At 41.1% G+C, this 26,586-nt stretch overlaps 2 protein-coding genes, 1 long non-coding RNA gene and 1 other non-coding gene across 4 annotated transcripts; 3 read left to right on the plus strand and 1 right to left on the minus strand.

Annotated features, from left to right (window-relative positions):
* On the minus strand, window positions 1-12,287 carry LOC131922313 (uncharacterized). The gene is made up of 3 exons (XR_009382245.1): window positions 11,158-12,287; window positions 6,297-6,421; window positions 1-1,458 (listed from the first exon to the last, which is right to left on the minus strand). It is a non-coding gene; the product is annotated as an uncharacterized LOC131922313 (long non-coding RNA).
* Window positions 2,378-6,730, plus strand: Trmt10c (tRNA methyltransferase 10C, mitochondrial RNase P subunit). The gene is made up of 2 exons (XM_059277082.1): window positions 2,378-2,600; window positions 5,235-6,730. Exon 2 carries the CDS (start codon window positions 5,257-5,259, stop codon window positions 6,496-6,498), a length of 1,242 nt encoding a protein of 413 aa, XP_059133065.1. The 5' UTR covers window positions 2,378-2,600; window positions 5,235-5,256; the 3' UTR covers window positions 6,499-6,730.
* LOC131923025 (small nucleolar RNA SNORA70) lies at window positions 4,601-4,735 on the plus strand. Its single transcript, XR_009382479.1, has one exon. It is a non-coding gene; the product is annotated as a small nucleolar RNA SNORA70 (small nucleolar RNA).
* Window positions 11,808-25,479, plus strand: Pcnp (PEST proteolytic signal containing nuclear protein). Its single transcript, XM_059277085.1, has 5 exons — window positions 11,808-12,005; window positions 16,925-17,139; window positions 19,648-19,722; window positions 22,549-22,604; window positions 23,696-25,479. Exons 1-5 carry the CDS (start codon window positions 11,942-11,944, stop codon window positions 23,820-23,822), a joined length of 537 nt encoding a protein of 178 aa, XP_059133068.1. The 5' UTR covers window positions 11,808-11,941; the 3' UTR covers window positions 23,823-25,479.
* The last annotated feature ends 1,107 nt before the right edge of the window (window positions 25,480-26,586 follow it).

A 26,586-nucleotide genomic window follows, 5' to 3' on the forward strand; every position in this document is an offset into this window, starting at 1 on the left:
TAAGAAAACCAAACCTCATTTATTCGGAGCTTTCCATATCAGGAAGTAGGCCATCACCACTGTTTTGGATGAAATTCAAAGGCAGAGGAGCGGAAATGCATTACAGTGTGGATGAGGCTTTTGGCATGTCTTCTAGATGAACTTACTAGCAGTGGAGCATCCTAAGGGATTGGGCAGGAGTATATATTTGCCCTTCTCAGATTGATCTCAGATTATCAACAGGGACAAACATTAGTGAAGCTGGGCTGGTGAGATGGTTCAGTAGATAAGAGTTCGTGAGTGTGCACATCTCTAATCACAATGCTCCTACTGGAAGATGGATGGTAAAGACAAGGGAATCTCCAGAGGCTCACAGACCATCTAACTTGGTATACTTAGCAGCAAGCAACAAGGAAACCCTACCTCAAACAATTCGGAATATAAGGATCAACACCTGAGGTTGTACTCTGATTTCTACATGTGTGTGACCATACTTATACACTCACATTTATAAACATCACGTATACACAGGGGTGATTTAAAAAAAAAAAAAACAGTAAAGCCATCAGTTATTAACCTGTCCTGGCCATTTGGCACTGGTTACGACAGAAATTATTAGTTCACTTCCTGGACTGTCACAGGAGATAGAAACATGGCTTACTACATGTCTACCTCATGCCAAGATAATTTTCTGGGCTGTTTATTGTAGATAAGAATTGGTTACCAGGGCAGGTTGTAGAAGATTTTCATCCAAATTTGTATGTTTCTTCTTCTTCTCCTCCTCCCATTCCTCCTCCTCCTCCTTCTTCTTTGACAGGCTCTTACTATGTAGCCTTGGCTGTCCTGGAACTCACTATGAATACCAGGCTAGCCTCAAACTCACAGAGATCAGCCTGCCTCCATCTCACTGGTTCTCAACCTTCCTCATGTTGTGACCCTTTAATATAGTTCCTCGTGTTGTGGTGACCCCTCTAACCACAAAATTATTTTTGTTGCTACTTCATAACTGTAATTTTGTTATGGTTACAAATCATAATGTAAATATCAGTATTTTCCAATGGTCTTAGGCAACCCCTGTGAAAGGGTCATTCGACACCCAAAGGGGACTCAACCCACAGGTTGAGAACTGCTGCTTTACCTCCCAAATGCTAGGATTAAAGGCGTGTGCCACCATGCCTGGCCTTTTGATTGTCCTTTCAAATATTCAGTCTGTCACTACTGTATATCATTCACAATTACTTTGAGTTGAAGTCTTTACCTTAGAGCAGAAAGATAATGGCATTCTGAAGCCCTTAATGTAGCATGATTTGCCGTACTAAGAATTTGACAAGCTGAAAACGCTGACTCTCCTCTAGTATTGGAGTATTGATTTTTACTATCAGTGGTTATTGATATTGAAGGGACTCCGGCTGCCTGGAGCATGGTGTCCATGGATGGCTCTGGCAGGCCTTGCCCTTCTTTCCTCTTCTTTCTGCCTTGCTAAACAACAACAACAACAACAACAAAAACCGTTAGATTACATTCCTAAAGCTAGACATCTTTATTTGGCCACTTCCTCCTCCCGAGGCTGACTACCAAAGTCCAGCTATCAAAGTATTAAAGTCCAGTAATCAAAAGCCCCCTTAATTCACCTAATTAGCATGCCCAATAAAAATATACCACCGCATCCCCAGCCCATTCTAACACAGACTTCCCCTTTCTCTTTCCTTAAAGATTACACCTGCAAGGTCAGTTGCAGCAGTTTTTCTGAGTCAGAATGCAGCCACTTTTCTTCCCTGCTTAATAAAGAATCTCTCTGTGAAAACAGGTGTTTGGGTGTGGTTTGTGCCCAATCCGGGGTGTGGGAGGGAAGCCCCGCTGTGTGTGGGGGTCTTCTTCATGTCTCAAACGTTATTGAACCATCTTTTTGTTTTGTTTTTTTTGGGGGGTGGGGTGGGGGGTTGGTTTATTGAGACAGGGTCTCCCTGTGTAGCCCTGGCTGTCCTGGAACTAGCTCTGTACATCAGGCTGGCTTCAGACTTAGAAGATTCCTGCCTCCCAGTGCTGAGATTAAAGTCATGCACCACTACGCCTGGCTAGAATGAGATTTTAAAGCAGAACTGTAAGATTTGCGTTCAGGTCGTTTTGTTAGTACATTCCTATAAATACGAGTAACCAAGCTGAGAGCCGGCTAAGAGGTTTCCAGTCCTAACAACAAATCAAAAAACAGGGTGGCGGGGCGCCGGTGACGAGCCCGGGCCTAAGTCATTTTCACAAGCACTCACAGGCAGCCAGTCAGCAGGACCGCGGACCGACTTTAAACAGGGAAACTGCCGGCTGGGCTAAACGTCAGAGGCAGCGCCGGGAGGAAGAGGCGGGACTTCCGGCGGCGCCGGATTTCCGGCGGCCGCAGCGGGGGCCCCTTGGCTCCTCTCCGCCCTGTGCCGTGCAGCAGGAGGCTTGCACGCGGGTCGCCCAGTTAGCGAGTCCCGGCGATTGGCGCCCGGCCGCGCTCCTGGTACACGCGGGCTTCTCGCCGCCAGTGTTCTGGTGCCGGGTAGACTCGGTGGCTTTCCGGGACGCAGGTTGTGGAGCGTGTGTGCTAAGAGCTACCGTCCAGAGGAAGCTGTGATCTAGCAATCGTAAGTAATACACTGCCTGAAGGAAAGTCGTGTTTATCAAAATCATGCCCATCATTTGCTTCAAAATGTAAGTTGTCGGGGCTGCAGGGACGGCTCAGCGTTTCAGTCGCTTAGTGTTCTTGCAGAGGACTCCAGACAGCTCACAACTGTTGTGTCTGTAACCCTGGCCTGGTGATCGATCTCATGCCTTTGGTCTCCTCGGGCATCCGCACGCCCGCGTACATAATTACCCCTACACACACACACACACACACACACACACACACGCACGCACGCACGCACGCACCTTTAAAATAAAAATTTGAATTAGATTTTCATAATGAGGCCTGGGGAGGCTATGGCAGATCAGTCTGGAAATTGAGACTAGCCTGTGCTAAAGAGTGGAGAACCTGCAAAATTTTTTAAATTTTTTGATTTCTGTGATATTATAAAATCTCTCTCTACACTACAAAGGCAAAATTCAACTATTTGGCTTTATATATATTATATATATATATATATTTTTTTTTTTTTTTTGAGGCAGGGTCTGATGGGATTAGAGGCCTACACTACCATACCTGTCACAAGATAATGTTTTTGAAATCGCTTTGTCAAACTCAGGGCCTGAGAATCCTAAACTAAATATTTCTCAATGTCCGATATCCATTTTTGTTTTGTTTTTAAATCTTTAAAGTCTGAATGGCTTTTTTTTTTTTTTTAAGGGTCTTTCTGTATCCCTGGCTGGCATGGAACTCAATACGTAGACCAGGCTGGCCACAAACTCAAAGAGATCCATCTGCCTCTGTGTCTCTGGAGTGTTGAGATTAAAGGTGTGTGCAGCCACACCTGGCTCTGAACATTTTTTGAATGTGAGAGTGAACGTTTAACCCAATCTTGGTTATAATGGAATATAGTCTTTAGCTTCTAGTGGGGAACACAGACAATTAGAGTGTTGCAAGTATTATAGGCACAGGGTGCCGTGAAAACTAATAGGACTGATTGATCTAAAGTGTTAAGTGAAAAAGAGATGTGCAGCTGAAAAGGCAGAGGGTGATATGAAAACCTCTTTAAGCCTTATTAATGAACTTGGATCTAAACAGAGCACAAAATGATGATTATTTTGGGGTGGGAGGAGTGCATCTGGGCATCTGCACAGGCCAGAGAACATCTAGGAGTGTTCAGGATCATTACAGGAAGCCAAAGGTTGGAGTTTTTCCAGGAATTTTCTTTTTCCCTCACATTCCTCACATTCTGCATCAGTTAACAAACTTTAAGCATCTTCATTATCTTGTGGAACATCCAGTTCTTCAAGATAAAATTATGGAGATGTGTATACACACACACACACACACACACACACACACACGCACATACCATTTGGGACATTTTATTTTATAATATTTGCTCTGTATTTCTGTTTTGGAAGCACAAAGGCATCTGTGTGGCAGCTCTTCGGTATCTTTTATTAGGTGGGATCTTATGTAAATTTCCTGCCTGTTTTGTCTTCCTCCTTGCTTTCATGAAGGATCTCAAGATTAGAAATGTATCTAAAGGAGACTATAGAATCTGTTCTCAGCTCTGTAATTGGCATATAACCTTCCTATCTAGTTACATCGATCTTTTAGGCCTGTTTCTATAGCAAATCTAAAAAGGATATTTGAGTCAATCTTTTGTTTACAAATATGTTGAAATTAATATATAAAATAAGAACATAGAGCAGGATGTTGTGGTACATAGCTATAGTGCCAGTTATTTCAGAGTCTGAGGCAGATCACTCAGGTTGATGAGTTTAAAATCAGCCTGGTCCACACAAAAGACCCTTGTCTCACAAAAATTAAAAAAAATTAAAAATTGACCAGTAAGTGATCATAGGCTTTGGACCAGAGGAGTGGGGAGGGATTGGGAGGAGAAGACTGTGGAAACTGCAGTCAGGATGTAATATATGAGGTAGTTAAATTAGTGATGTGTGACATCTAATTTGTTCAAAGGTTTCCCTTTGTGCTTCAGAAATGAATTGCCTTCTGCAGCCAATTAAGCCGACCAGGTTCCTTTCCTCATAGGGGTCTGGTGTGCAATGGTTGCAAACAGCATCCTCCTTGGTAGTGTATGCAGCCTGTTGAATGTGCAGGTTGCCGAAAGGGACCTTGGAGACAGTTTTCAGTTAGGTAATCACGTCTCATCTCAATGCTATTTCCAATCTAGGCTCTAGACAAGTATTTGGGGGTTTCTTTGGGAAGCCCCAGGGCACAGTAGCCAGAGTTTACATTGGTCAGGCCATCGTGTCCATTCATACCAAGCTGCAGAATAAGGGATGTGTGAGGCCCTTCGTTGAGCCAATTTCGGGTTTCCTGACAACCGGAAGATCACATCTTAGAGAAGAAGCGCTTCACCAGGTTTAATGCAGATGAATTTAAAGCTACGGTAGCTGACAAGTGGCTTGTCCCTTATGGCTGTGGGATCAAAATATCCACAACTGTGATCCCCTGGAGAAGGGCCAGGCTCAACTTTCCTAAGGCCTTCCACTGTCCTGAGTCCTACACCCCACCAGTCATGCTTACTAATAAATCTCATCTAGTCTGCCTGAGAGAAAAGAAATCAGAATCACAGTTAGGAAGTTTGAAAAATCTCTAACTTAATTTCATTTTTCTTTTACAGGAGTTCCTTACATTTCTTCAAAATGAATGTTACTGTCCGATTCTTAAGACCTTTTGCCAGGTTAATGGTGCCATTTACCTTTCATAGGAAGAGAAGGAATTTATATTCAACAATTCTGCAGAGATCAGTGTCTTCCAAAGTACCTTCTTTGTCCTGTCATAGTAAGGACAGTACATCCCCTCCTGAACAGCTAGAATTGGATGGGTGGAAAACTACAATGAAATCTAGCATTCAAGAAGATGGTGTTTCAGTGGTCTCAGACAAAGATCAAGATTCTCTAGCTGCCACCAGAGAATTAATTGAGATGTGGAGATTACTTGGCAAAGAAGTACCAGAACATATTACTGAAGAAGAACTCAAAACCCTTATGGAATGTGCTTCTAAATCAGCCAAAAAAAAATACTTAAGGTTTTTGTATGGTAAGGAAAAAATGAAAAAAGCTAAGCAGAAAAAGAAGGAAATGAAGGCAGAGGCCAGGGAAGAAGCAAAGAAGGCCAGGCTGCTGGAAGCCAGCAAGAGTGAGGAGCAGCAGGACTTTATGTTTCTTCGACTCTGGGACCGCTCTATCAACATCGCACTGGGTTGGAAGGGTGTCCAGGCTATGAAGTTTGGACAGCCTTTGGTTTTTGATATGGGTTATGAAAATTACATGAAATCAAGTGAACTGCAGAATACTGTTTCTCAGCTTTTAGAAAGTGAAGGATGGAACAGAAAAAATGTTGATCCTTTCCACATTTATTTCTGCAATCTTAAACTAGATGGTGCTTATCATCGAGAGTTAGTTAGACGTTACGGTGAAAAATGGGACAAATTGCTCTTAACAGCAACAGAAAAGTCTGCTGTTGATTTATTTCCAAAGGACAGTATTATATATTTAACTGCAGATTCTCCCAATATTATGACTACTTTCAAGCACGATAAAATTTATATAATTGGGTCATTTGTTGATAAAAATACACAGACAGGCACATCCCTCGCCAAGGCAAAACGGCTAAATCTAGCAACAGAGCGCCTTCCACTAGATAAATATTTACAGTGGGAAGTTGGTAACAAAAATCTCACCTTAGATCAAATGATCCGCATTTTGCTCTGCCTGAAAAACACTGGTAGCTGGGAAGAGGCTCTGAAGTTTGTTCCCAGGAGAAAGCATACTGGCTATTTAGAGATCCCTCAGCATTCTCAGGAGGCTTTTAGGAAACAGAAGAAAGCAAGGACAAGTTCACTTTTAGAAGGTTCCTTAAATGTACGCAGACAGAAAAGGTGACCTAAATGAGAAAATATAATAGTGTAAGAAGCAAATAGAATGGAAATACAGATAAAATAATGTTTTTCTTCCTAAATGGAATTGTATCTTAAAAGTAATCTTAACAGACAAACTAGAGTTTTGTCTTTTTCTGATTATTTAAGTATCTGGAAAACTTTGAAAGTATGTTTTATTTGTGGAAACAAATTATAGATTAATTTAGAATTGAACATAAAGTTATATCGTTGTTACAGCTTTGTAGTTGTTTTTTACTCTTTGACTCTTTTGAGGGGCCTGCCACCCAGCTCCCAAATAAATGTATGGGGTCTTATTTCTTATGAATGCCCAGCCTTAGCTTAGCTTATTTCCAGCCAGCTTTTCTTAAATAATCTCATCTACCTTTTACCTCTGGGCTTTTATCTTTGCCCTGTATACCTTTCTTTACTTCTTACTCCCTGGCTTGCTGTGTAGCTGGCTCCTGGTGTCTCTTCTCATTCCTAGATCTTCTCCCAGATTTCTCCTATTTATTCTGTCTGCCAGCCCCGCCTATCCTTTCTCCTGTCTTGCTATTGGCCGTTCATCGCTTTATTAAACCAATCAGGTGTTTTAGACAGGCACAGTAATACAGCTTCACAGAGTTACACAAATGCAACATAAAGGAATGCAACACATATTTGCATCATTAAATATTCCACAGCATAAACAAATGTAAAACATCTTCAACTAATATTCTACAGCATAGTATTTTTTTTTAATGGACTCTGAGTATCAAACTTTATTGTCCTTTTTAGTTTGGGGTTGGTTTTGTTCTTTTGTGGGTTTTTGTTTGGTGGGGGGTATCTCAAATAGCCCATGCCAGCCTCAAACAATGTGCTGAGAATGATCTTCAAGTCCTGATTCTCTGCTTCCATCTCCTATGATGGGATTATAGGCATGCACCATCATGCCTGGCTCTATTATACATTTCTTTATCCGTGTCAGAAACTATTCTTTGATGAGAAACTAGATTAAAGCTTCTAAATTTGAAGTAGCAGTTATGAAATTAAAGCCTTGTATACAATGCTGAGCATATTGCTTAACACAGTCTTGGTTATCCAAAAACTTGTTTTCCCTGGCATGTTAGGTGATTTCCTTATATTATGAAAATGAGTTTGGAGATAAAGCCAATTTCTTGTCTTAGGAAATAAATGCATCTGGATTGAGAGATGGCTCAGAGGGCCCTTCAGAGAATTTGAGTTCAGTTCCTAGCACCACATTAGGTGGCTTACAATCAACCACCTGCAACTCCAGTTCCAGTGGATCTGACACCCTCTAGCCTCTAAAGGCACCTGTTCCAAATGTGGTACATATAAATATACCTACATGTGAATACAAAAGCTGAAAAAAAGTATTTGGTAATGTATGCATTATTGTGTGGATAGCATTTCTAGCAAATACTGTTTCTCTAGCCACTCACCCCCCCCCCCCCCCACGAGACAGGGTTTCTCTTGTGTAGCTTTGGCACCTTTCCTCGAACTCTAGCCCAGGCTGGCCTCGAACTCACAGAGATCCGCCTGCCTCTGCTTTTTTAGTGCTGAGACTAAAGGTGTGCACCATTACTGCCCGGTGATGCCACATGGTTTTTAACATTTCTTTTTTTTTTTTTTTTTTTTTTTTTTTTTTTTGGTTTTTCGAGACAGGGTTTCTCTGTGTAGCTTTGCGCCTTTCCTGGAACTCGCTTTGGAGACCAGGCTGGCCTCGAACTCACAGAGATCCGCCTGGCTCTGCCTCCCGAGTGCTGGGATTAAAGGCGTGCGCCACCACCGCCCAGCGGTTTTTAACATTTCTTAACTTATACTATTTTACTTAATGTGTATTTGTGTGAATGTATGATGTGTACATATCCATGAGACCAGAAGGAGACAGATCCCTTGCTGAAGTTACAGGTAGTTATAAGATGCCCAACATGGGTGTTGAGAACTGAACCTGGAGTCTTGATGACTGAGCCATATTTCTGGCCCCAGCCACATGGTTTGGGTTTTTGGGTTTTGCTAGGCATCAAAGCCTCAGCTTTACAGCAAATTAGGGGTCAGCCAAAGCAATGCAAGATACTCAAGAAAAGAGCAATCTAGAGAGGTTTTTGTTTTGTTTTTGAGACAGTCTTCCCATGTAGCTCTGTCTGGTCTTGAATTCACTGAAATCCACCTGCCTCTGCATCCCAAGTGCTGGGATTAACAGCAGAAGTACTGTGAGGATCTTAAATAGTATCTTGCAAAGCCATACAGGAGAAATGCTGAAGCAAACAGAAATTAAATACTGCTATATTATAGTTTCCTGGTCACTTGCACTTAATTGTATGCTAAATAGTGAAATGAGAACTTCGACTCAGATTACAAAGTCCTCACCCAACTACCATACTACTTCTCTTAGGGTTTCTGTTGCTGCAACAAAACGCCACAACCAAAAGCAAGTTGGGGAGAAAAGGGCTTATTCAGCTTACACTTCTACATTGCTGTTCATCAGCAAGGACAATCAGCAAAGGAACTCAAGCAGGGCAGGAATCTGGAAACAGGAGCTAATGCACAGCTATGGTAGAGTGTTGCTTAACTGGCTTGCTTCACATGGCTTGCTCAGCCTGCTTATAGACCTCAGAACTACCAGCCCAGGGATGGCACCATCACAATGGGCTAGGCCCTCCCCTACTGATCACTAATTGAAATGCTTTAGAGCTGGGTCTCATGGAGGCTGTTCCTTCCTCTCTGATGACCAGCTTGTGTACAATTGACACACAAAACCAGCCGTACACTACTCGTAAATGCTTTTTCATCCTCTGTCCTTGAAGCTTGAGTTATCCATTCACAATACTGAATAGCTTTCACATAGGAAAACCCCTACACAAGGTGCTATGAAAAGTGACTTTTAATTTTTTTGTATGTGTTGATGTATGCATGCATGTAGGTGTGCATGCATGTGTAGATGAGCTGTCTTAGTTTATTTATTTGAGACATGTCTCACTATATAGACCAAGCTGGCTTTGGGATCAGCCTGCCTCTGTCTCCTTGGTGTAGGATTAAAGGTATGTGCTACCACCATGCCTGGTGTCACTTTTTTTTTTTTTTTTTTTGGATTCAGGGTCTCATTGAATCTGGAGTTGGCTGATTTGACTGGACTGGCTGGCCAGAAAACTCCAGGGATACTCCTGTCTCAGCCTCTCCAGCACTAGGAGTAGAGGCGTCCCCTGCTTTTAATGTGACTACTAGGAATCCAAACTCTGGTCTTGAGACAACAGGATGATTCAATGTAGCAAGCACTTTACCAACATCCACTTCACTCTGCTGTTTTTTAGTTTTGGGGTAGGATCTCATGTAGCTCAGGCTGGCTTTCAACATGCTGTGTAGGGTGATATCTTTATCCCACGATGACCTGTTGAAGTGGCACTAATATTGTTTATTTGGATACTGGGGTCTCATGCACCCCAGGCTGATCTACCTTGAAGTGCTGGGATTATACATCTGTAGTACCGCTTCGTTTATGCAGTGTGGAGATGAACCCATGGTGGCTTTCTGCATGTTAGGAAGGCACTCTGCCAACTGAGGTACACCCACAGCCCACTGTTACTTTACAGAGACGTAAAAGCAGGCCTGTGGTCAGCAACTCTCAATGCTGCCTTAGAGGACAGATCAAGATTTTAAAATAAATTATATTCTCTAACACTGACTGTATATTGAAGGCTAGTAATTGGCTAAATTTGGGCCGAGGGCTAAGTAAGTGTAGAGAAAAAGAAGACAGGCGAGGCTGGAGCCATACTTAGTGCAGGGACTTCACTCAACACTAAATGAATCTACTAAGGTTTCTAGGAGAGGCAGGAATTAACAGGAATCTTCAACTTGATAGAGAAGTTCTGGCTTGCAATGGTTATTGTTAAGTAAAAGGCAAATACTAGACCTTGCAAAAGGGCAGGGGAGGCTACAAAGCATTTCTCGTTCTATTCTTTATGCCTATACACGTTAGAGACAAGACGGTGGCACTTTTTTTGTTTTTGTTTTTCGAGACAGGGTTTCTCTGTGTAACAGTCCTGGCTGTCCTGGAACTTGCTCTGTAGACCAGGCTGGCCTTGAACTCCCTGAGACCCACCTGCCTTTGCGCTTTCCAAGGGCTGGAATCAAAGGTCTGCGCTACCACCGCCCAGCCCAGGCACTAGCTTTTATGTTAAAATTCTCACAGTAGGATACTTTAACCTTGAAAGAATAGAATGATTTAGCCAGTACACAGCTATTGGACTAAAGAAAATAACTTGAAGCCGGGCAGTGGTGGTGCACGACTTTAAATCCCAGCATTCGGGAGACAGACAGGCAGATCTCTGTGAGTTCGAGGCCAGCCTGGGCTACAGCACAAGTTCCAGGACAGGTTCCAAAGCTACTCACCCCTACCCCCCCCCAAAGAAAAAAGAAAGAAAGAAAATATCTTGAAATACCAATAAGTAAATAACTTTTAAATTTTTATTTATTTTTGTTATTTAATTTTTTTCATTTTACATACCAACCACAGTTCCCCCTTCCATCCCTTTTCCCGCTCCCCCACGCCAGTAAATAACTTCTAGTTCAAACCAATTATGAACATTAGGGCATATTTTAAACTTAGAGAAGGAATGAAGATAAATAAAAGGCCGAGATCCTCAAACCCCCGGTAGATCAAACTTACCCTTTCCTTAGGAAGGTCAGCTCCTGCCTTTCAAAGAGTATCGTTTTTAAAAATGTATTTTACTTTATGTGTGTGTGGGTATGTGCAAGTGAGTGTGGATACTTGCGGAGTTCAAGAGGTTGTCGGATTCCCTGGAGCTGAAGTTATAAGCAGTTGTGAACCACCCAACGCGGGTACTGGGAATTGAACTGCGTTCTTCTTGAATAGCAGCAAGCGCCCTTAACCGCCAACAATGTTTGCTTGCTTGCCACAACTCTACACTCAAGTTTTCACGAGTGCAAAAACCGAGGAAAAACTTCTACAACCATTTCCCTAAGGCTTTACTATGTGATCTCCCATAAACTGCTCTCCGGTGTCAGTACGCAAATTAAAAGGATAATTTCACAATGGACTGTCCTGGAGATTAAACGGTAGTGCATGCATGAACGGTGTCCGCACGAGACGGGGTTCGGGAACTGCTGAATTTTCCCCGTAAGGATACAGCCCTACCCCACAGATGACCCAATAACTAAAAGGAAGGACCAGCTACAACCACCCCTGAGCAGGCAAAACCTAGGGTTCCACCAACCGTTCGGAGGTCAGGCAGCCCGCACTAACCCAGACCTGCCCTCACCATCACACCCACTTCCTGCCGCAGTCGGCCGATGACGTCACATCCGCTCCGGGCGGCCGTTCCGGGGCCTCTCTAGGCTGCGGCCTCGCTGGCCCGCCCGAAGCTTTATGGTTGCTGGGCGGGGCCGTGACGTCTCTGCCCGGGCTGCAGCGGGAGGCCGCGGCGGGGAAGATGGCGGACGGGAAGGCGGGAGACGAGAAGCCGGAGAAGCCGCAGCGAGCCGGAGCCGCCGGAGGTGAACACAACCCCAGCGTCGCGGGCTACGGGGGCTACTCCGTTCTTTCTTTGGGCTTTTCCCCGGGGTGGGGAGAGGGCTTACGGCATCTCAAGCGCGGGCCGACCCGGCGCTGGCCGGGCTAGGGGCTGGGCCCCGTTGAGCGCCGGGCACGCCCGGTGTAGCCCGCGGGGATCCAGGCCCACGTAGCCTCCTCGGAGGGAGAGGCCGCCGGTTAACCATCCCGGCCCTGAGAGGGGAGGTGGGTGGCTGAGCTTGGGGTGGGAGCCCAACAGCAGAGAAGAGCTCAGGGCCCGCTGCGCACTCAGGCCCCCGCGCGAGCGCCGAGCCGCTTCCGCGGGCACTGGCCCCAAGCCGGCTTCCCGCGGGCGCCGGCCTCTCGGATACACGTAGTCCCTTACGTTCGCTGCTCCCTCTTCACCCAGGAGGTGGAAGACCCCAGCCCGCTCCTGGCATTTATAAACCCTGTAGCGGGATAAGTCGAGGCGATGCAGGGGGAAAGGAATCCGATTCAAGCAGCAAAAGCTTGAAATGAGGGGTTGATTCACCTTTTTTTTTTTTTAAAACAGTCTCTCTCTGTCTTAGGCTGCTAACAGCGCAGTCTGTGCCGGATATTTGGTTGGCAAGGCAGGCAGGTGTGCTCTTCCTGTAGTTTGTCACGAAACTGAACTCAGATTATAGCCATCCTCTCGTTCCTCCTTCCCACGTAATTTTTTTTTATCGTGTGCATAAAGGAAAAGAAACACGTAGTCTCTACCCCTACGCCCTTTTGTCGTACCAATAAGTAACACGTGTGAGCAGATCATAATGTCTTGTTTAGAATGTTTTCATGTTTCACTATCCCAGCTCCCTTCGGTCTTAGTCCTGAAAGACTTAAATATGAGACTGTATAGGACTCAGTAGTGCATAAAGGCAAGTAGTAGGGCTCTTACCAAGTTTGTTAATTGTCGTGGCAATAAAAATTACTGAGAAGATAAATGTAATGTTACTTTGGACTAATTTGCTTCTTTAAAAATCTGTACAGTGCTATTAGTTGAGCCAAAGCCCCTCGCCCCTTTGTTTATTTGTTGTTTGAGATAAAGTCTCAGGTAGCTCAGGCTTCCGGTACTGAAATTACAGGCCCTTGGCCACTTTGTCAGGTCTCTTCCTCATTTTTTTTTTTTAAAATCAACCAGTAAAATAGCTAATGAAAGTATTTTAGTTCTATTACTTTAGACCTCCTCCACTCTTGTTAAAAGTAGTTTAAAGTAAAACGATAGCGTAAGGTGTCTGAGATGGCTTTGAATATAAGGTCCTTTTAACTTGATTGAGAGAATTGTGTTAAGGTAAACTGTTCAGGGTGTTGTGTAGATTACTAGTCAATATCAAAAAAAAATATGGTCTTTGTTGGTAACTTAAAATAAGTCCTTTTCTACATAATTTGTCTTATGTCGTATAGATTATTAACCTCAAAATAAGGAAATTATGCAGAGGAATCCTAAATAAAACAGTCTTCCCATAGATAGGACTGAATTGATAAGTTTGCAGCAGGTATTCAGCTCTTTTGGAAAACTTTGTCTCGACTTGGAATTTTTCTTCTGTTGCACAGCCCACAATGTTGGAAATACAAGTATTTTTCCTATTCATTTATACTTGTCATATGTTATTGATACTGGAGATTGAACCCAAGGCCTCATTTATACTAAGGATGAACTTTACTGCTGCATTCTATTTTAGTAAACAGAAAATTCCCATAATTAAAGTTAATATGTCTCTACTAGAGAGGCTATTTGAACAACTTTTTTTCACTTCAATCTACTTTGGAAGACACCCCCCAAACCCGACCCTTTTTTTAAAGACCTTTTTTGGGGGTTAACAGCAGTTCTTTAACTTAAGTAGAAATTTAGAGACCAGCAACTTAATACATAATCATAGCCGTTTCAAGCTATTGAGGGTTATGCCAAAACCTACTTCAATGATGTGCACGTTTCCGATGTTAAACACAGCTCATGGAGGACCAGTTACTTAGGTCCTCCTTTTTTTAAGATAAGGAAACTACCAGTGTGCACATGGTTCATGAATGGTACCTTTGTGGAATTACATTTTCTTACTAGGTCTTTTTTTTTTCCCCCTAAAGTAAAGTACCTATGCCCTCTAAAGGCCAAATCCCATCTCAGCTATTCAGTGAAAAAGGAAAAAAAAAATCTATTATCGTGTATGGTTTAATTGACATTAACCTACACTCGTTTGCTTAGAATGGATATAAAGTAGACAGAAGTCTTCATTAAAATATTTTTCATTTATATTACTTAAGATATTCACAGTATTAATCACGAGTCATTCAACATTTTGTTTTCCACAGTTTTAGAGTACAAAATGCCTTAAAAAGCTAAGTGCTGAATCCCAGCACTTGGGAAACAGAGGCAGGAGTAACTCCCAGAAATTCAAAGTAGAAGTTTAAAGTACTCCTGATCTACATAGTGAATTTCAGACCAGCCAGGACTGCAAGTGATACTCAGTCTCACAAAACAAAAGCAAGCAAAATGTCTCAGTAAATTGAAAGTAGAGCTCCTTGATTAAAAGTTCAAATAATAAACTAGTACATGTTTAAAGAAAAACTTTCAAAACTTAAGAATTTATTAATATTCAATGATAATTTCAAAGCTCACATTTGCTTGAAGTAATTTTCTAATGATCCATATTTGGAATTAAAAATATTTTAATAATGATCAGTAGTAACATTTGTCTGCTGTTTTCCCATTTTAGACCATTGTTTTATTTGCTTCTTTCCTATATGCTTTGTGTATTTTGCTACATAATTGCTAAGAGTATTATATAAGGAGAAAATAACCAACCTGTGTGCCACATTGAACCTGCTTGTGCTAAGAAATAAGAGCTAATCACGGTCTCCGTATCGGTGTGTGCACATGAATGCAGGTACCTGGGAAGGCCAGAAGAGTTGGATCCCCTGGAGCTAGAGTTAACAGGGATTATGAGCAGCCCACTGTGGGTGCTGGGACTCTAACTAAGGTCCTGTGGAAGATGAGTAAGCTCACTTAACTGCTGAGCCATCTGCTGATAGAATTTTTTATATCTTCAGATAAGAGCACAGAATACAATTGGGTTGATGCCAGTTACTACTTAAGTATATTTGATTATGATTCTTAGTTAAAATGCACGGGACAGACTCTCTTGTAGTCCAAGCTGCCTAGAATGCCATTTGTAGTCCAGGGTGGCCTCAGATTTACCCTTCTCCTGACTCAATCATTTGAGTGCTGGGATTACAAGCATAGGCCCACTACCAGTTTAAAATTGTTTTAAATTGGGTTTTCAGTTTCTAAAGAGTAGTCTTTCATTTTTTAAAATTCAGGTACTTTTATGTATAAACAAATGATTAGTACTGAATAGTTTCCTGGGGTACCACCTTTGCTCATGGAAATACCCAAATTGAATCCTAATCCAAAGAAAGTAATTCATTTTTTTTTAGATCTGTACAAAATCAGATGTATTGAAAGTGCTTATTGTTGAACTGCATGGTGATAAAAGCCCATGATCCCAGCTGCCCTGGAGATGAAGCAGGAGATGTGCAAGTTACAGACAGGAATGCCTGTTGGGCAACATAGTGAGACCCTTTCTGGAAATAAGAAAACTATTTGGGCCTGTAGGTCAGTGGTACAGCACTTACATAGCATGTATGAGGCCCTTTGTTCAATCCTTGGTGCCACAAAGTACTAATCAATCTAAAGATGCATCATTCCCAAATTGTGTGGACCTAGATTTGTAGTCTTGAGTCTTTGATCTTTTGACTTGTCAGTTTCTGGGTTCGACACCCCCACCCCAAATTCCCATTCTAGTTTTGCCCTATGTTCTTATTGAACTTGCCAAGGCAGTTACTTAGAGTATCTTTTGCTTTTCTACAAGTAAATTTGACTTGTCATAGAATGTATCCTGTATGGTAGAACTGGAGAGAAAAAAGAAAGATTGGCCAGTCTTTTAAGTCTTTCCAATGTGCTCTTAAATAGTCTTATATAACAAACCTAAGATACTCAAGATGTGAAGTCATTATTGACTTAATATACATACAAGCAAAATTATTGTAAGACATCTTGTTTTCTACATCTACATATATGTGTGTGTGTGTGTGTGTGTGCTTTCTTGAAATTAAGATTAGCTCTTCTTTCATTCTTGAGGAAATAGTATATGAGCCAAAGTCTGACTTTGAATAGCTCTTACAGGTAGCTTAACACAGGTGCTAGCCCAGCTTTTAGAGTAAGTAAACTCTCAAGATGACCTTGAAGTTCTTTTTTGACTCCAGAGGTTATGTAAGGTGTATCTTGAATAACACATCACTTAAGAACCTGACTAGCTGGTGATGTAGTTCAGTGTAGAGTGCTTGCCTTGTATGTGCAAAGCCTGGGTTCAGTATGGTAAAGGGGGACAAAAGCTGTTAACGATGGTCATGCTCGTGATTAGAAGTTTCGTGTAATTAGGACTGACTGCATTACTGAGAATATTATGATTATATATATTATTAGCCAAGTGTTTTATCTTGCCACATGATTGATTATTTACAAGTTAGTTTGTACAAAAGAATTTGTAGATCTTAATTTCTGAACATCAAAATTCTACAATGGAACCCAGATTAATGTACAACTAATAGGGTAATGTTTAGCTGAAGGGTATTTACTTTTTGTGAACTCTGTGTTTATAATTTTAAATTGCTCTGTATTTTATGCTAGTTAATTCATGGGAGCCTCTTGTACTGCCACACAATCTCAGTTCCTGCTATATGTTCTAACAAACAGTGGAAGAGACTGTTGGGTCAGTAGGTGACAGCTGCAGAGGTGTCTTCCTTGTAAAGATGCTTTTTGAGGTTGCTGCTCCCATCAATCTGCTCAGTAAAAATAGCTCATCTTGGTAAGTTGTTTCGACTTCACCAGGACCTGAAGAAGAAGCAGAAAAACCTGTGAAAACTAAGACTGTTTCTTCCAGTAATGGAGGGGAAAGTTCCAGTTGCAGCGCTGAAAAGCGATCAGCTGATGAAGAAGCTGCAGACCTCCCAACAAAGCCTACAAAGATCTCCAAGTTTGGATTTGCCATAGGTAGTCAGACGACAAAGAAAGCATCAGCCATATCCATCAAACTTGGATCAAATGTGAGTTGCTTTATGTCTGGCGTTGTGATCGTCCTTAAAGATTTGTTTTGTCACTGCTCTTCTGAGTGTGTGTGTGTGTAGTTAAGCAAGAGTTCACAAGGTAAACTGCTTTAGCTGACTCTTAACTTAGATGTAAGTAGTCAAGAAAAAATGAACACTTTAGGAAAGGTCCATGAATTCTATCTGAAAGCAGTTGAAGAAAAAGGCATACTGTAGAGAATGCATGATTTTTAAAGTAATCATTTAGAATTTTTCTTAGTTGAACAAAGTCTCTGAAAAATATTTGAATTTTAGGAATTTTTAAAAATCTTTTACCATAGTATATTAAAAGTAATAATTTGTATTGTGCTATAGCTCTACTGTAGAGTATATGCTTAGCATTTGTGAGGCCTTGAAGTCAATACCCAACATTATATACCCCCAAATTGTAGTAATAACAACTGTAAACCAGGTCTATTTGTAACTTAAAGGAGTAATGTAGTAAGTTAACTTTGTACAGATTTCCTGATTCTTGATCTCTGGTGGTTGTTTCTGCTTTTTAATTCTTTCTTTTTTTTTTGAGCTGAGGATCGAACCCAGGGCCTTGCGCTCTTGCTAGGCAAGGGCTCTACCACTGAGCTAAATCCCCAACCTGCTTTTTAATTCTTGAATGTCAGATGCATATGGTTTTATTTATGCCATAGATGTTCATTTTTGAGATTTTTAAAATGAAAATGTAAATTTTTGATCATTTTCTTATTAGAGTCTGTTTGAGCTGTCTTTCTAAATTAAAAGAGCAACCATTTCTCAGAACCCCCAAATCCCACCATGGTTTCCTTTTTCCTTTTTTTTCTCTTTAAAAAGATTTTCAGTCTGAACAAAAACATTATGACATTTAACTTCATTAACATTTTTCTCTATTTCCTCTGGTTCTTTATGTGCAATTAAAAAAAAAATCAGAGACCTAACTGCATAAATGCTTGTTTGTTTGTTTTTTTTGTTGTTGTTTTGTTTTTTTCTTTTTTGAGACAGGGTTTCTCTGTGTAGCTTTGTGCCTTTCCTGAAACTCACTCTGTAGCCCAGGCTGGCCTCGAACTCAAAGAGATCTGCCTGCCTCTGCCTCCCAAGTGCTGGGATTAAAGGTGTGCGCCACCACCGCCCCACTAAATGCTTGATTTTTAAAAAATAATATTTTCATTCATTTAAACGTACAGTATATGTTTATACAGTGTATCTTGATCATACATTTAACTTTTTTAACATTAAGCATGCACTCATTTAATTCTAATCTGCTTGGGCATATTCTGAGTTTGGTTCCTTCTTTCTCTAAGTAATTATTTAATAATTGTTAAATGGTAGAATTATGTTCAGAAAGCCTATTCAATAAAATTTAAGCTTGGAAAACAAAACTCAAAGCGAGGCCTTGGGACCAAATCATAAAGGGCCTGTATATAATAATAAGGAATCTCAAGACTTAAGCGCATTTGCATCTTAGTAACATCACTCACTAGCTTGAAAAAGAATTCGAAGGGGTGTGAGTGGTTAGTATCCTCTTCTCTTCAGTGTTGGAGACTGAACCCAAGGACTCACATATGCTAGACAGGCTCTCTGTCACTGAGCTATGTACTCCTAACTGTGGCATATGCTGTTTCTAATAGTTGTCCAAGACTGGAAGGTAGTGTCGTATGTCATGAACAAAGGGAGAAGTATTAAGAGCATGCAATAGGGGTCTGATCAGAAGGACCTTATAAGACGAAGGAAAGGTTCTCAAGTCTGAGTACTTAAGAACACTATGAAGCTGAACTGTCCATGGGAGTTCTTAAGTAGAGATGTCCAGTGGACAGATGACAGCCTTTTTGGAATATTCAAAGAATTTTATAGTTAATGGGAATGAAGGAAATTGACCAGAGTAGTACAGAGAAGGAGGAATCACTAACAGGTACCTGTGTCTTGAGTAGGAGCATCAGGCAGCCGAGAGACACCCAACAAAAGGTGTGAGAATTTGGATAGTCTTTAGAAAAAGCTCTATCCCTGAAGCCAGCAGAGAGAGATTTCCCAAAAGGAGCTGGTAATTAGATCAAATGTGCATGCTAGTCACTGGGGGCCCTGGGAGCTTGTTGCAGTGGAATGGAAAGAGATGGGTGGTGAGAAGAATGTAGATGAACATGATTGAAGGGCAAAGGTAGACAGTAAGTGGTAGAGAAACACCGTGTGCTGCCCCTTGTCTTCTGAAGGAACTGTAGTCATGGTAAGGTTACTGCAGGGAAGGCAGCATTACTACTTCTGCATGAGTCCCTTAGCTTAACTAATACTAAATTATAAATCCCAAATCCTAATACACAAAATTAAAAAAGTAAAACTTACCTGCTGCTAACACTTGTTTTCAAAGATATAATGGGTTTGCTCAAAATACTGAGTTTCTTACTGTGTAAGCTTACGAAAAACATTGAGCCTTCTAAGAGCAATTATTTTTGATTAAACAAGCCTATATAAGTTTTGTGATAATTCTGTTAAATGTTTCTTCTTCAGAAGCCCAAGGAAACGGTCCCAACTCTTGCTCCAAAAACCCTCTCAGTAGCAGCAGCTTTCAATGAGGATGAGGATGTAAGTTGATACCTGCTTTATTTTACTTTTATTTTTAAAGGGGTGTTTGAGAGAGAGACAGACAGACGGACACATGTGCCATGGTATGCATGTGGAAATCAGGACAACTTTTGGGGGCCAGTTCTTTCCTTCTATCACAGGATCCAGGGAATGTCTCCGGTTTGTGCAGGCTTGCAAGGCAAGCTCTTTTACCTGCTGAGACATCCTGCTACCCCTGTTTTTACTTTAACTAGTCCCTTTAGAAGATAATGAGGGCTGGAGAGATGACCTGGTGGTTAAGAGCATGCACCTGCTCTTCCAGAGGGCCAGAGTTCAGTTCCTGAGAGCTGGCTCACTAACACCCGTAACTCCAACTCCGGGGGATCCAGCTCCTTTGACTTGCACAGGCACCTGCACACACGTGCACATATCCACACAACACACACACTCAGACTCACACATATAATTAAAAATAATAAACTTTTTAAAAAGATAGTAATGGAGTTTGTACTAATGGTAGTTGATATCAGAAAATAGTATTAGTAGAATTTCTTTGTAAAGCCTAAGAAAATGGGATATTTCTTTTTTTGTGTTGTTAAGTATAGAGCTTAATGGCTTAGGCATGCCAGGCAACTGTTCTAGCACTGAGGTACATACCAAAACTAAAAATTTGATGGGTCTGCCTGTTGATTTAAATGTATTTTTATAAATATTGCTAATTTTTGGACAAGAAGCTTAAGAATCAAGTCAGATGCTTATAATAAATAATACATACTAGGAACACCTCTTTCAAAGGTGTAGAGGTTAAAAAAAAAAAAAACTTGTGGAGTTGGTTCTTTAACCGTGTGGGTCCTGGGGACTGAATATAGTTGTCTGGCTTGGTGGCAAGCACCGTCATCCACCGAGCTCTCTCCCCAGCCTTCTCCTGCCTGACCTCAATACTTAGTGATGTCGCTTGTGCTGCGACGTGGTGCATCCGTAGCAGGGGTAACGGTGCAAGTGCTCCCACCAGAACTGAGTGAGCTTGAGGTGTCTCTGCTCTTCTGTCTGTCCCAGTTCTCTCGTGCTCCTTAGAGTGTTGGCATTCTACTATACTGAAGGATTTTCCGTGGAATTTTCCAGGTGGTTTTTTTCCCCCCTTGTGAAAGACATGGTCACACATACCTCAGACTGACTGGCCTGGAACTTGATAGATAGCTGAGGATGGCTTTGAATTTCAGCTCCTCTTACCTCCACCTAGCATGTTTTGGTATTACGGAAATGTACGCCATACCCATATACCATACACATCTTAAGTGATGTGAGGATCAAACCTGGCCAGAGCCCTGTGCATTCTAGATAAGCTGGGATTAAAGGCACACTTGACTGTTTTGTCTTTGAGGCAGGAACAAGTCTTATAGGTAAGGCTAGCCCCTGAATTCACTAGGTTGCTGAGGGTAGCCTCGAACTGATCCTCCTACCACTCTACCATACTCAGCTGATGAAACATTTGGACATGAACAAGTCCAGAAGGAAAAGATAACATGGAAAGTGGGGAAAGTATATAAATGGAAAACTGTTGGTACCTGTATTGCAGCAGTGCCTTTTATGTGGAATGTCTTAACGGTGTGGCTATCTTTTATATGCTTATTCTGTGTGTTCTTTGCAGTGTATATTTATTCATTTCTGCAAATGGAGAAGTGTGCCTAACTAAACAGAACCTTAGGCTATGGTTTTGTTGCTCAAAGTTATATACCATAACTCATTGTCTTCCTTAATTTTAAAGAAATTGGGGATTGTTTTATTTCTTAAGACAGTCCACTCTGTATTCATAGCTGGCCTGGAACTCGGTATGTAGAACCAGATTCCCTGGAACTTGCAGAAGTCTTCCAGCCTCTGCCTCTACCTCCTGAGTACTAGCATTAGGGGTGTGGATCATTGTACCTGAGCTTTTTCACTTTATTTGCTTTTTATTTTATTCTTTGTTATGGCTCAAAACTACTTCAGTGAAGAAGGCTGGAGAGATCACGCAAAGGTTAAAAGTGCATTCTGCTCTTCAGAGGACTTGACTTTGGTTTAGCACCGTATCTGGCAACTTCCAACAGTTGTAACTGTGGCTGCAGGGGGACCTGCTACCTCTGTCCTCTCAGGGCATCTATGCCCCCACCCCCTCCCACCCAAGAGAGTCAGTTTTCAAATTTTCTGTTGTGAATATATATTTTGACATTTGCTTGAACCACTTACTCATAGACACCTAGGCAGATTCTGTGTCTCTGTCAATGTGAATATTGCATCAGGAAGCAGGAAGTTCCTATGTCTCCTTGACATACTTGTTTTCTTTCCTTGGTTCTATTTGTAGGTTTTTGGGGAACCTTTTATATTGTATTTTGGCTGTACAAATAATCTACATCTTTGCTATGACAGTTACCTTTCTCTTCATCCTTCCTAAAATTTGTTTTTGTGAAACTAGCTCTAAGAGATTTAAATTTCGTGTGCGTGTATATGTGTATGTATATATTCTTGTGGGGGCATAGATGCCAGACATGGGTGCTAAACCAAAGTCAAGTCCTCAGAAGAGCAGAATGCGCTCTTTACCTTTTTGCGATCTCTCCAGCCTCCTTCACTGAAGTAGTTTTGAGCCATAAGAAAGAATAAAATAAAAAGCAAATAAAAGTGAAGAGGGTCCAGCACAGTGATGCACATATTTGTGAAGGCCAGACCTCAGCACCAGGTGTCTTCAGTTAGTCTCCATGTTTGTTTGTTTGTTTGTTTGGAGACAGGGCCCTGTTGGTCTGGAACTTGATGATTCAGTTAGACCAAGTGAATTACTAAATTTAATGTATTCATCTCAATTTACTTGTTCTGCAGAGTGAACCAGAAGAAATGCCTCCAGAAGCAAAGATGAGGATGAAGAATATTGGAAGGTACCACAGTTTTTCATAATTACTACAGAGCTATAGGGAAATGAAGGGGAAAAGTAAATTGCACACATTTTACATGAATCCATACTATACCACCTGAGCCTACAAAGAATTTAAATCTATCCATGATTTACATAGGAGCAGTCCCAGTGGCTGCCAGCCTGTCATCTTTTAGAACTTACAGTAAGAACGATATCCGATACTGTTACCGGGTCCAAGCGAAGGACACACAGTTTTTTATTGTTATATTTATTTAGTTTGAGCTCGATATATAGACTGGGCTTGACTTGAACACACAGAGCTCCATCTGTCTCTGCCTCCAGAGTGCTGGGATTAAAGGTGTGCGCCATGACACTCAGTATACACACGGTAAAACTGAAACATGAGTTCACATAAAACGTAGCACTGCATGTTTCTGTGTTTGACACATCTTTGGATTTTTGTTTCGTTTTTACATGTGCTGGTGATAAAGCCACCCAATTAACTTTTTAACCTTCTTTGTGGGTTTTAGGTCACTTACTGTGCTACAGATTAGTTTGTTTGTTTGCTGCAGTGCTGGGAATTGAACCCAGGGTCTGGTCATCTGGATAAGTACTCTACAACTTGAGTTTATACCTCCAGCTCTCTGGCAGCAGTTTTAGAGCTAACTTTATATATTGGCATTACCCTAAATGTGTGTTGAAAACCACACATTTGGTTATGGAATGGAGCTCTTGGCCAAGATGCACTAGGCCCTAGGCTTTGCACAAAAAGAAAAAAAATATGAGGGTGGGCCTAGAGTTGCCTGCCTTTAATCGTCACACTCAGAAGGCAGAGGCAAGTGGATTTCTGAATTCCTGGATAGCCTGAGCTAACATGTACAGTCCTGAAGTGAAAACAGTACAGAACACCAGTCTCCTCCCAATCCTGTCGTCCTTGCTGCAGACATACTGACTGTGAAGTCCTGACCCAATGTAGAAGGACATTTTAAAAATCTCTGCAGGAGCTCCTGATAGTCCGTATTTATAACGAATGTTAAGCAAATGTATATTAATTAATAAGTTTAAAACAAACAAGACAACAATTTGAATAAATTGCATTTCTTCTTAACACAGGGACACACCAACATCAGCTGGACCAAACTCCTTTAATAAAGGGAAGCATGGCTTTTCCGATAATCAGAAGCTGTGGGAGCGAAATATAAAATCTCATCTTGGAAATGTACATGACCAAGACAATTAAATGAAGTGTTTTGAGATTGGGGTGTGGGTGGGTGCAGTCAGAAGGAACAGTCTCCTTTTGTAAAGAGTGGTGTAAGACTAGCTTTGGGGCCGGCTTTTCTTTCCTTTTTTCTGTTCCTTTTTCTTTTTTTTAAGATTGAGTGGTACACTAATAAATGAGAGTTTGAAATTAGAGGTAATTTATGTTTTATATACAGATTTCAAGACATTTGCTAATTTTGTAGTTTCATGTGATTAGTTTCCAAAGGTTACAGATAATAAAGAAATCAGAAGTGGTACCTTTCTAAGAATTGCATATTTTTTTAGACACAACTATTAGCACATTAAGAGGGAAGCCAAAAGTTATTGTCTACTTAAAACTGAGCAGTTCCTCTCCTGACTCCGCTCCCTCATTACCTGGACTGTATGGCTCCCAGGAGCAGCCTCGTAGATAGGATTGGATTGAGAAGACGATGTTACTGGACTATCGCCTGAAGTAAATTTAGATAAAATTAAAATAAACCTTTTCCTATGGGCATTTCATTGTTCTGGGTTATCATATACTAGTATTGCTATCAGTGGGTACGGACGCTTTGCTCTTTAAAAAAAATATTTTTTTTGTCAAAAATTCTTATGTGAAGTATTATTAAAAATAGCCCACTTGACTTTAATGGAGGTTGTCTCCATTCAGGAGTCTTCAAAGAACACTATTTGCTACCAAAGTAAATCAGTATTTTGAATGTGCTTCTCTTGGTTTTTATTCTAGTTCCTATACGCATTTCCACCAGAACTTGAGGCAAATCGTAAGGAAGCTGTTTCTTTTAAAGTAAAAACCCCACCAAAAACATCAGTGTACATACTGCTTTAAGTATTTAAAAGGTTAAATACCAAAAAAAGGAAAAAGAAAAAGTTATAACATTGTATGAAGACAGATAAGGCAATGCACTTTCTGTGACTTTTGAAGCATTTAAGTTACTAACTTATTAGATCCAATTTGAATTGAACTCACAAGATTTATTTGTACAACTCCATGGCTTATTTTAAGTATATACATGCTGACCAGTGATTTCAAAAGCACACTTTAATGACTGAAACAGGACAGAAAATGCTTCTTCAAACACATTTTCATTATGAAGTCTCTCACCACATATACTCTTAGATTTGTGTATTGCCGGGTGTTTGTTTTGTATTTTTGTATTGTATATGGACTTTTTTAATGTGACAGTTAATGCATCTTTAATAGTCACAGACAAAAGAAATGGTAAGATTTCCTTGAAAATTACAATGTTAAATTGGGAGGCAGCTTCAGTGAGTTTCACTGGTGGTAATTATTCACTAGGCATTTTTTAATGTAATAACTTCCAGGAAGCAGCCTGCGGATATTCCTAACACTTTGTTCACTACATTTAAGTTTACTTAATAAGCCCCAAGGAAAACAATGGAAATGTACATAGCACTGTTAGTTCTTACATGATTTAAGTATATCAAGATACATAAATTTAACTTTTATGTAGGCAAACCGTTCATTTGTCCATTTTACTGTTTGTTGAAATAACATCTCTCCGACATATTCTTTACTTGACTCAATGACATATTAACCTAAGGTCAAGATGAGGAGAGAGAGACGACTGAGCTGAATGTCTTTACTAAAATTACAATAAATTTTGTCAAACTTGGAAGTGGTCTTATTTTCTATTTTATTTAATAATTTCTTACTGCGTCTTTGAAAAACATTTTAAAAATATTATGTGTGCATAGCATACTGGCATGGTTGGGGAAGTGAAAATACTACCTTTATAGATGCTCATTAGACAGTTGTCAGGATGGTCTATTACTCTGCCTTACGCTGTTCTACAGATCTTCACATTCCATTTACAACACTACTATACTTCCAGTGCAAGAGCCACTTCATTGTCAGTTCATGAGTAGCCTCTGTTTACTCTTCTTTCCACGTGTATTTATTGTGGGTGCCTGGAGCCTTAACTAATAAAAAAAGGCAGATATTGGGGTAAGAACCTGAAAGATCAGAGAAGCAGGGGAGCAGCCGACAGTGACTTCCTACCCTTCCGTTCCTTCCTCCAAAAAGGATCAAGATCCTCTCTCAACCAAGCCTTACAGCTTCTTGTTGCCTATCCGTCTACAGTCCTTTAAACCTCTATGGTTAATTTTGGGCAGCTAGCTCCACCCTAACTCCAAGCAAGCTTGTCAGGCGCAATCAAAATATCACACAACAATGTACACATGTCAAAGGTCAGAAAACAACTTGCAGGAGTCTGTTCTCTCCTTCTAGCCTGTGGATTTCAAGTCAGTACTTGGGTCATTGGGCTTGGCAGCAAGCACCCTTTCCTGTTCTTGCCAGCCCCTAGATTCTTGATTTATTTTTTCCAAGATGGTTTCCTCTGTGTAGCCTTGGCAGTCCTGGAGCTCACTCTGTAGACCAGGTTGGCCTCAAACTCTCAGAGATCCACCTGCCTTTGCCTCTCACATGCTGCCAAGGGATTAAAGGCGTGCACCACCACTGACCGGCTTCCCTAGATTCTAAAGTAGAACATACAAAAATACTCATCTTTTTTGTTTTCAGTTTTACTCTGACTTGACTCAACGTACTTAACAGCTCCCATGTCACAAAGTTGGTCTAGCTAGATAGCTGACAGTGACCTTGAACTCCTGAGCTTCCTGCCTCTGCCTGCTTAGTGCTGTGATTACAGTGCATTGGTTTTTGTCTGGTAGGGACTGCCCGGGACTTCACGCATACTAGGTAAGCACTCTACTAACTGAACAGCCAG

This window comes from Peromyscus eremicus, chromosome 12 (assembly GCF_949786415.1).
Source record: "Peromyscus eremicus chromosome 12, PerEre_H2_v1, whole genome shotgun sequence".
Lineage (NCBI taxonomy): Eukaryota > Metazoa > Chordata > Mammalia > Rodentia > Cricetidae > Peromyscus > Peromyscus eremicus.

Coding starts and splice junctions, on each gene's coding strand:
- Pcnp (XM_059277085.1), top strand. CDS start 11,942: ATGGCGGACGGGAAGGCGGGAGACGAGAAGCCGGAGAAGCCGCAGCGA. Junction 17,140..19,647: donor CCATCAAACTTGGATCAAAT/GTGAGTTGCTTT, acceptor TTTCTTCTTCAG/AAGCCCAAGGAAACGGTCCC. Junction 19,723..22,548: donor CTTTCAATGAGGATGAGGAT/GTAAGTTGATAC, acceptor CTTGTTCTGCAG/AGTGAACCAGAAGAAATGCC.
- Trmt10c (XM_059277082.1), top strand. CDS start 5,257: ATGAATGTTACTGTCCGATTCTTAAGACCTTTTGCCAGGTTAATGGTG.